This window comes from Asterias rubens, chromosome 7 (assembly GCF_902459465.1).
Source record: "Asterias rubens chromosome 7, eAstRub1.3, whole genome shotgun sequence".
Taxonomy (NCBI): domain Eukaryota; kingdom Metazoa; phylum Echinodermata; class Asteroidea; order Forcipulatida; family Asteriidae; genus Asterias; species Asterias rubens.
This window is the reverse complement of record NC_047068.1, coordinates 16,574,002-16,584,962: the sequence shown is the minus strand read 5'-3', so window position 1 is coordinate 16,584,962 and position 10,961 is coordinate 16,574,002. Positions and strand designations below refer to the sequence as shown.

At 41.1% G+C, this 10,961-nt stretch overlaps 1 protein-coding gene across 1 annotated transcript; it reads right to left on the bottom strand.

Moving 5' to 3' along the window:
• Positions 1 to 2,562: 2,562 nt before the first annotated feature.
• On the bottom strand, positions 2,563 to 10,961 carry LOC117293094. Its single transcript, XM_033775310.1, has 3 exons — positions 10,621 to 10,961; positions 9,396 to 9,500; positions 2,563 to 3,539 (listed from the first exon to the last, which is right to left on the bottom strand). The coding sequence occupies exons 1-3, from the start codon at positions 10,810 to 10,812 to the stop codon at positions 2,898 to 2,900; spliced, it is 939 nt and encodes a 312-aa protein (XP_033631201.1). The 5' UTR covers positions 10,813 to 10,961; the 3' UTR covers positions 2,563 to 2,897.

Here is a 10,961-nt window from a genome sequence, read left to right as displayed (position 1 = left end):
ATCAAGCATGATACTTGGAACTGCAAGATTATTTGTGCTACAAGAGCGTTAACAACACCAAAACATTGCAGCTTTCATTGGGACTTGAATAGCTAGAGAAGGATTTGTTTGAAGCATAACCTTTGCATATTTTCTTAACTTGTCGAGTGTCAAGACAACTATCAACACACTGAAACTTCAGAACTAGGTCAGTGTAGAACTGGTAACTCGAGTATCAATCAACCGTGGGCTATTTTTACAGAGACGACTATTTATGTGGTTTTGGTGGCGAGATGGACGAGGTGACTAGAATTCTCTCCAGTCACTATTAAGTGTTTTGTGAACATATGACTAGTTTGTTGGTCTGTTTGTCTGTTTGTTAAAAAACATGTAAAAAAGAAAAGAAAAAAAGATAAATTATGTCCTGCTGAATGTAGATGAGTAGCAGTGTGAGTTTAACTGCAAACACAATGTATTTACTAAAATGCTCCCGATTTTGAAAAAGTTTTACGTATCCAAACCATACAACCATACTCCATGCAACAGCGTCCCAGCCTTCAAACGGGCTCTGCAGACCTACCTGTTCCAATTGAATAGCCTTAGCTGGTCGACAGTGTCTTTGTTCTGTCTTGTTTTCCTTCTTTCTTCACCGCCTTGTATCATTTGTCTTTTTTACGCTTTATAAATACAGTTCTTATTAGTATTAACACGTAATTCCTTTAGGTATTTAACATAAAGCTTTGTTCATCAGATCGACCATCCATTGACATTTTTAAGCAAACAATTTTACGATAATTAGGTGATGCAATGTCCAGTCCAAATGTAGGCATACTATACAATAATTACAAATACTTTGCATCGAATAATAATAGGAAAAGTCCTGTTTTATTGAGTAAAAAGACTGATGGCTTAAATTCTTAAGAAGTAATTCATGAAAGTAATCGTAATAATGAGTAACAAATTGTACATCTTCACCAAACTTAAGAATTCTCAACTTTTTACATGCGCATTGTATTTATAATGACGGGCATTTCTCATAACAAAATTGTTATAGTGTAACAAATCTTTCAAATAAAAAGAAGGATATTAATCTATGAACATGCCACCCAAAGCCAAAAACGTAATTACATCACCAAACTTACCAAAAAGTACATCACCACATTTACCAAAGTGTATCACCAAACTTACCCAAGTTATATCACCAAACTTAATAGTTCAAAAAGTAATTAGCATGACAGGCATTCCACATTTCTTGTATAGTGAAATAAGAAGTCATTCAAATAAACAAGGAGAAACCTGATACCCAAACCAAAACACCGTATACGGAATAACCATTGTATTAGAAATCAACTAGCTTTCTTTAATCCTAAGCTTTTTTTTTTTACTTTATTTCGGGATTGGAAATCTCATCACATAACTGGTCAAACTTGTTCCTTTCAAAGCTTGTTTTTGTCCCTTTAGTACAAGAAACCTTTCTGAGAATACTATTTTCTAAAACTTAACTTCACGTTAGGAAAAATAAGTTTTATCTGGATGAAAGATACCGGTTGGGCCGAAACATAACTTGAATAGTCAATAAATCGGTAATAAAGACTCTGGACACTTGGTAATTGTCAAAGACCAGTCTTCTCACTTGGTGTATCTCAACATATGCTGTAAATAACAAACCTGTGAAAATTTGAACTCAATATTGGTCGTCGAAGTTGCGAGATAATAATGAAAGAAAAAACACCCTTATCACACGAAGTTGTGTGCTTTTGGACCTCAAAATCTAATTCTCAGGTCTCGAAAGCAAAATCGTGGAAAATTACTTTTTTCTCGAAAACTACGTTACTTCAGAGGGAGCCTTTTCTCAAAATCTTTTATACTTTCAACAGCTCTTCATTACTCGGTACCAAGTAAGGTTTTATGCTAATAATTATTTTGAGTAATTACCAATATAGTGTCCACTGCCTTTAACATCTGTGGTTATAAAGGATTACAACACTCAACCAAATTTAGGTAGGAAGGATAGGTATCATCAGTACAGCACATTTAGGCAACGTGCAGCGAAGGGGCAAATCATTCATATCAATCAAGAATACCAAAGGTCCGAGGAATGACCCTTGTAGACTCCACAGTTAATTTTCCGAGAATAGATTCTACTCCAACCACAACTACAAAAAAAAATTAAGCAACCCTTATACCATAGTAATACAATTTATTTAGCTAATACTCACTGTGTTAAAAGCTTTCTTCAAAGGAACACGTTGCTTAGGATCGGACGAGTTGGTCTTTGAAAAGCGTTTGTAACCGTTTGTTAAAAAAAGCATATGTGGGTAGAAAGATGTTGTAAAAGTAGAATACAATGATTCACACAAACATGCCTCAAAATTGCAAGGTTTTCCTTTAACCTCGTCGACTAACACGGTCGGCCATTTATGTGAGTCAAATTTTTAACTCCCATAAAAAATGGCCGACCGTGTTAGTTCGCAAAGTAAAAGGATAACCACGCAATTTCGAGGCAAATTTGTGTGAATCATTGTATGCTACTTGCAAAACATCTTTCTAATGTATTTTATAACAAACGGTTACAATCCCTTTTTATAGACCAACTCGTCCGATCCTAGGCAAGGTGTTCCTTTAGGTAAAAATAAAACATGGATGGCCACTCGGGTGTTTTGTGCAGAGATGACGAGATGACTAATCTGTTCTCTAATCACTGTACGATGTTTGGTGCCGAGACGACTATAGTCGGTTTTCAGTCAATCGGATATTTCTTGTGTGAGATGACGAGGTGGCTAGTCTGTTCTCCCCTCACTAATAGGTGTTTGGTGCCGAGATGACGAGGTGTGTCTAGTCTGTTCCCAAGTCACTATTGGGTGAATCGTGCATTAGTAAGGCCGTGTCCGAAACGACGACTTCGGCTACAGCTACGTCTAGATCAGCGCGTCTACCAGTGTTGAAGAATAGGCAGACGCGCGCGATCTAGCCGTAGCTGTAGCCGAAGTCGCCGTTTCGGACACGGCCTTAGCTAGTTTGTTCTCAGTGACTCGGGTGTTTTGTGCCGGACAGTATGTAGCATTAAAGCGGTGTGCTGACACTCGGTCGACATACATAGTGTTATCAAAGTCCTGTATGTGGTCGTTTTCCCTGTTGAACTCGTTCGGGAAGAATTTGTGAATTACTAGCATCAGTGCAGATGCGTCGAATCGGTGATGCATGTACCGTGCGCCCTTTGGAGATATACAAGTCTTGTTTAACGCGCACGTGTACATCGGACGCATATACTTTAGCTGGACTGTTGTACTGTTTATTATAAGTTGTCGGTTTGCGGCCGGGTGTGGGGCGTAGGGTGACTGAGAATACTCTTTCTTGTCTATTCCGAATGACTTGAACATCAGGTCGTTGGTGAAATAGTAGTTATGGGTGATTGGCTTGACGTTGAGGGCTCTGTAGCTGTGGATGCGAGATAGATACCCATGGTGCTCTACGGCGTACGGGAGCAGTGACTTCAAAGACTTGGTGAATCTTACGGAGGCGTCTGCCCAAAAGATGGCGCCAAACTCGTTCAAGGTTTCCTGTCCCAAAGAAGGAAAAAGTTATTGGACATCAATCATGTAATAAAGTTGCTTTCTTTATCTGGGCGATTGCATGCAGATCGTCATTGCTCAAAAGTTATTTGAAATGCACACTATTAGTTCCCGTGCGACACGAGATTCCTGCTCCCAGGAGAATTTTGTCCCCCTTAATTACGGTGAATCAATATTGTTGTCTGATAGCGCCCTCTTTTGAAGCAACAGCCCATATTTACTTTATAGGGGACTCACGTCTGGGGGAAATTAATAACATGACCTGTTTTCTTTGCGTAGACCTTTTGTTTACAATTAGTGACCACCATTTTGTATGGGCGGCCTTAAAATATAACCACACCAAACAATACAAGCACATACACAACTAATTTGAGTAGCACAGCTAATTTATCGGTGACTTTTGTTGAAATTACTCTGTCGTCTTTTTTTTCATAAAGGCTGCCCGTTTGTGTAATGTTCTTAGACTCGCACACCAAAATGTGTGTTATCATAGTGTGACAATGAAACAGACTTGGACTATTTTCACCAACTACTACTCTAGTCAGCAAAACGCGTGTGACATTGTACAACTTTACAGCATTGCAAGGTAGTGAGGCGGCATAACACAAAATTTAATAACAATCGTGCATTTTGTGATAAAAGCAAGGGATTTGGGATATAGGTCAATTAATATGGTACAAAAATATTTGGATATTGGGCCATTTCAATTTCTGCCCGTAGTGGCTTTGGCGGCCATTTTAAAAAATGGCCGCCAAAAGCCACTTTTATCTCTATTTTTAATGCAAAACCTACTTAAATGTGAGCTTCTTTGAGGCTATGATACTGTTGAACTGGTCTGCAAAGGTAGTGGCAACTATTAACAAGTGACTACGTACTTCCTTTAGAAGGAGGGGCCAATTTGGCAGCCATCTTTCAAAATGGCCGCCAAAAGCCACTTTTGTCTCTATTATTATGCAAATCTTCTTAAGGTGAGCTTCTATGAGGCTACGATACTGGTCTGCAAAGGTGTTGGCAACTATTAATAAGTGACTGCGCACTTTGTACGGTAGAGGAGTCATTTTGGCGGCCCTTTTTTTCAATATGGCCGCCAAAATGGCCGCCAAAAGCCATTTTTTTCACTATATTATAATGCAAAATCTTCTTAAATGTGAGCTTCTATGCGGCTACAAAATTGTTTAACTGGTCTGCAAAGGTGCTGGCAACTATTAATAGTTGACGACACACCTTCTTTAGATAGAGGGGTAAATTTGGCAACCATTTTTCAAAATGGCCGCCAAAAGCCACTTTTGTCTCTATAGTATTGTGCAAAATCTTTTTAAATGTGAGCTTCTACGAGGCTACAACACTGGTCTGCAAAGGTGTTGGCAACTATTAATAAGTGACTGCGCACTTTGTACAGTAGAGGAGTCATTTTGGCGGCCCTTTTTTTCAATATGGCCGCCAAAATGGCCGCCAAAAGCCATTTTTTTCACTATATTATAATGCAAAATCTTCTTAAATGTGAGCTTCTATGCGGCTACAAAATTGTTTAACTGGTCTGCAAAGGTGTTGGCAACTATTAATAGGTGACGACACACCTTCTTTAGATAGAGGGGTAAATTTGGCAACCATTTTTCAAAATGGCCGCCAAAAGCCACTTTTGTCTCTATAGTATTGTGCAAAATCTTTTTAAATGTGAGCTTCTACGAGGCTACAACACTGGTCTGCAAAGGTGTTGGCAACTATTAATAAGTGACTGCGCACTTTGTTCGGATAGAGGAGTCATTTTGGCGACCAATTTTCAAAGTGGCCGCCAATATGGCCGCCAAAAGCCAATGTTGTCTCTATATCATTATGCAAAATCTTCTTGAAAGCGAGCTTCTATGCGGCTACGAAACTATTTAACAGGTCTGCAAAGTTGTTGGCAACTATCAATAAGTAACTACACACTTTGTACAAGCAGATAGAGGTGTCAAGCAGTTAGTTCCATGTCATTTGACACAGAGCTCTGCCACGTCTTACTGGTCGGCAAACTGAAGTGGGCCCACCCTCAATTATTCTGATACACCTCATGACCCAGTTTGCATCTTCCTATCTCTCCAAAAGGCCAAATCACCTCAGCCTGTGCCTCCCCAATACGATGCTGATCCCGATGCTGACTCTCCTCATCAGTTCCTCACTTGACAGCCTGTCAGCCAGAGACGCCCCACACATCCACCTGATAATTCTCACCTCTGCTCGTTCCATCTGCTGGATGTGCCCCACCCCCATGGGCCATGTTTCGCAGCCGTACACCATGAAGCTTCAGTCATCACAGGTCGTGTATTACCTGGCCCATCATCTTCAGGGGCTGCGCCGTTGGTGTCAATTTTTTTTTCCATCCACTCCTCATGCGTGATGTCAATGATGCACCCAGCATGTCACCCAGTTAGCTCATACATGTCGCCGCAGACCTCTGGACCCGCTTCTCTCTTCCTCACGCTGTGAACTATCACCCCGACATCTCTTACAGGAGAACGTGACGCTGGCAGCATGAAGACTACCATCACGCCACCATTCCCACACACACCACAAGGCCATACACCAGAGCTTGTCATTGACCCATCCCTGACTTGACTAACCCTCACCTTGGTCTTCCCAGCACTGATCTTCAGACCCAGAAATCTCTCCATGTTGCCATCTTTGCCTGTAACTGCTCTCTTGTCTCTGCTATAAGAACCAGGTCGTCCGCCATGTCCCAGGCAACTCGGCTCACGTCTTTGTGACACCACATCTAAACAGTAGCAAGCACCAGGGGGCTCAGTACCGAGCCCTGATAACAACCTTCACCTTAAAACTCCTACTATCCCCTGTGCCTGTCCTCGCCACCGTACTAGCACCAAAGCACAACATCATCACAGCTCTTGTCAGCCATTCCTTCCCAACCCGCTTCCTTGGTACCCAGTCAAAAGCCTTCTCAAGATAAACAAATCTGAGGTATAGCGTCTTATTCCTGGCCAGAAATTTTTCCTGCATGGCAATGACAATGGCATCAGTAGTTCCTCTCCCGGCATAAAGCCAAACTGCATCTCATCAATCTCCACCTGCTTCTTCAGCCATACCTCATGTACTCTCTCCCACACATTCATCGCCTGATCCAGGATCTTGATTGCTCTGAAAGAGCCACACTCCAAAGGGTCACCCTCGCCATGAACAGGGGAACCAAGATGTTGTGCTGCAAATCTGTGGGAATGTGTCATTCTGCCAAAATGCCGTCAACCACTATAAGCTGACACCTGTAGAGGCCTTCAACTTCTCACCAACCATGACACTCCGGATAGACCAGCGGCCTTCCCAGATTTGGTGAGCTTCAGAGGAGGCAAAAAGGACCCTCCACACTCCACTTTCCACCTCCCTGTCTCACTCATTCTCCACATTGAGCAACCGCTCTGTGTATTTTCTCAACACCTGCTGGTGACGGATAGTGAAGGTCACTATCCGTCACCATGCTACAATCGTCATTATTGACACCGTTCGCACCAGTCACATCCTGCCGCTCCTTGCCATCTGCTTGGCAATCTTAAAGAAGTGCATTTAATATATCCTCACCACTCTGTAGATCCGCTGCAAACTCCCTTCTCTTGGCATCGTGTGCCATCCACACCTGTCTCTGTGATATCGGCTTTGCCTCGAGAATGGAGCACTGACCTCCTAGTAAGAGATTGCAGAGCATGTTCAGAGTGTGCAACATGCTAAGAAAATGGTTAAGAACAGTTCAAAGGTTTCATCAGAGAATGTCTTATGGAAAGGTCAAACCTTCAACGATGTGATCCATCCAGTAAGCTGAAGCTGTTTAACGCTTTACTAAACCAACCACCATGAGCGGAAAGCAGCAGATAACTTCACTTAAATCTGACCTGGCACTCTTCTCGCTCAGTTGCTCTATATTGACTGTCAGAATAGATACGGAAACCTGGAAGAATTTTGTTGACACAAGAACCAAGCATTTCCCCAGCACTCTATGGTGGCAGAAACCTGTATCTATGTACCAAAAGTGATCTTCTTGTGTGCTTGGAACAATTTAGTGAGGAACACTCTGAAGCTCCTACGACTAGCAGCGTAGATCTTGATGGATCAGTTATCATACTGATGATAAGGCCTGCTGCAGCTATTAAGGACTTTGAGAAATATACAAACAATACCTTCATTACAAACATTTACCTCACAGTTTCATAAAGCGTCACGTGTCGATCTGGTATCGCATATATTGACAATTTCCTGATAGGTACAGCTAGAGCAAAGCATGAGAAGGGCATACGCAGACGTGCAGTTGCAGAAACTGCCATACCAAGAATTTGCAAGAACGTCTTCGTGTAGACAGCATCAAGACAGAGCTCTTTAGATTCCTGTCTCATGCTTCTCAATCCAGCACTTCCTTTCACCAGATGGGGCTGGACCGAGACAGATGATGGTCTGTTTGAACCGTATTGGAAAACACTACCAGATGCCTCCCAAGCCTGCTATGAACTCGTAAGATAAACCTGCAACACAAGGTTGTGTGGAGAAAAGTGCACATGCATCATATCTGCATTTGAATGCACAGACGTGTGTGTGGAATGTGAAGGGGCCTTGCTGAAAAGTTGATTTGAACTGACCACAATGGGAGATCGTAGCTTCAATATTTCCATCATGGTTGTGAGCCCCTATGGCCGAATAATAGTACAGCAATCCCGACATCGAAATTTTTAGTTGATAATGACTAGTGAACCATTTTTTAGGTTCTTGAGAAACAATCATAATATTATTGTACTGATCTTAACATAACTTATGAGTTAAAGGGGTGTTAATATTTAAAAAAAAATTGCAATTTTTAATTTAATTGGATAAAAAGGATAGGTTTATCATTCCAGAGCTTTTTGCTGAGTTTTTTATTTTGCTGTGTTTTTATTATGTGAAAAAGACGATTGCAAAATGGAAGAATTTGATGACAAGTTGCTAAATACCCCCCTTAAAGATGCAACATACCCCTTTAATATGATTTTAACATTGCTTAAATTATTAAACAATCATTTCAGAAGATGTTAAGTACCTTTTAATGACATTAGTAAATGCTGGTGTTGATTTGTATGCAAACATGCCCCTAAAACTAGTATTTGGCGGTCTTTTTTGGTGAAAAGTGGCCAAATGCCACTTTAAGATGCAAAATGCCCCTTTAATGTGCTTTTAACATTGCTTAAATTATTACACAATCATTTCAGAAGATGATAAGTGCCTATTAATGACATTTGTAAATTCTGGTGTTGATTTCTTAGCCAATATGCCCATAAAACAGTAGTATTTGGCGGCCATTTTTCAAAATGGCCGCCACGGCCCCTAGGGACGGAATTTGCGATGGCCCAATATCCAGTTTTGTTCAGAATACTATTCTCTACATCTGTGCCAAATTTGATGCTTTTATCACAAAATGCACGATAGGTTAGCTATGCCGCCCCACTAAGGGGAAGTGTAAACTTCAATCAATCAATCAAAGGTCATTTTAAAGAGCGCCAAAATCAAAAGTTTTTTCTGAAGCGCTGAGGCATAGTTGAACGGTTTGTCATCTGGAACCGGTGAGCTTGAGCTTCTTGAATGAGGTGAGTGAGCTGGCATTTCTGATCTGTGTAGGAGGCTTTTTCCACATTTTGGGGTCATACATACAGATAATATCTCTCTGCAAAGGTTGATTAGCGAGTTCTTGGCACAACAAAAAGGGAGCAAGAGGTAGATAAACGAAGATGTCTTTGTTGAGATCTCAATCTGAGTATGTTAACTTGTATATATAACTCTTTAATTCGGATGGCATGTCTTAACATTTTAACATTGATGAATAAGATTCAAGTGACCTACCTTGATTATGATAACTTTCCAGGCGTATGTTAGGAGCGATGACACGTAGCGTGGGTACTTATTGAAGTTAAATGTCCGCAGTTCAACATTGCACAGCGTCGAAACCTTAACATGTAAAACAAAATAGGACACGAATAAAATAACTATATTGTAGCTTTATGCATAAAAAGGGTTAAAGGAACACGTTGCCTTGGATCGGTCGAGCTGGTCTTTGAAAAGCGTTTGTAACCGTTTTTTAGAAAATACATATGGGCAGAAAGATGTTGTAAAAGTAGAATACAATGATCCACACAAAAATGCCTCGAAATTGCGTGGTTTTTGTTTTACCTAGTCGACTAACACGGTCGGCCATTTATACGGAGTCAAATTGTTGACTCCCATAAATGGCCGACCGTGTTAGTTCGCACAGTAAAAGGAAAACCACGCAATTTCGAGGCAAACTTGTGTGGATCATTGTATTCTACTTTTAAAACATCTTTCCAACCATATGCATTTTATAAAAAATTGTTACAAACGCTTTCTTTAGACCAACTCGTCCGATCCAAGGCAACGTGTTCCTTTAAATTCGAAAACATTTACCGTCACATGACTGTCATCGTATACACTCCCGAGTCAGGGTACTAGACTTGACTCAAATCCTAATCCCGTGAAAGTCCTGTATTTCTGTCCCATCGCCTAGCGGCAGAATTGTTTAGTACGCCAGGCATCCCCCAACCTGTGACGCACCGAGACATCAATCGCTACGTTTTGACGGTGAGGGCGCACTGCTATACGGCTTGTGTTGATAGTTTGGCTTGATATGATTAGGGACGCACGAGAATGGGACTTGATTCAAGTCTAGGAATGATCTGGATCTGGATGGGATCTTAATTTGGATTCTGCGTTAGTTTGACCCATTTTCGGGTGAATCCATCGGAGTTTTTGGGTGTATAATTTGTTGTTTCCGCAGATTCGCTCTAAACAAGGCTACAAAAGCCATTCATGGTTATAAGCTACATAGATCATCGTGATGGAATAACCTTTGACTGTGTCATCATTGAAAACAATTTAGAAACTCACCAATTGCTCTTTAAATGTATTGGTTGTTCATTGCCTCTTGTTGCTGAGCGCAATGATCTAGATGTAACGGCGCTATAAAAATCCTGTTATTATTTTTATTATTATTATTATTATTATTATTATTATTATTACCATTATTATTAAAGGTGTGCCTGAATTGCTTTACCTTTTTGATTGCCTCTTCTTCGAGCAGTCCGATGTCATAGACAATGATCTTGACCTGCGGCATGATCTTCTGCGCCGTAGCGATCATTCCCATCGCTTCCTTCATGTGGTTCAAAGAGAAAGCCGTCACCACCACAAGCTGCCCGTAGAGGGCGTCAATGTCGGGCACGCTCTGATCGATGTCGATAAACATCGGTGCAGCAGCCTCGGCAGCGTGTCGGCTTTTGTCGATCGATACATTGCTCGACTGTCGATCAATATCTGTCGGCACTTTGACTTGTTTGTGGATGAGTAGGCTCGCTTTCTTGCTGTTTTTACGCGAGTTGGTTCTTTCTTCACAGC

Bases quoted from the DNA above. Each gene is read 5' to 3' on its own strand.
- LOC117293094 (XM_033775310.1), bottom strand. From the start codon at position 10,812: ATGTTTATCGACATCGATCAGAGCGTGCCCGACATTGACGCCCTCTAC. The intron at 9,501-10,620 runs GTAAAGCAATTC...TTACATGTTAAG, and splicing joins AAGAAGAGGCAATCAAAAAG to GTTTCGACGCTGTGCAATGT. The intron at 3,540-9,395 runs GTAGGTCACTTG...TCTTTGGGACAG, and splicing joins GGAAAGTTATCATAATCAAG to GAAACCTTGAACGAGTTTGG.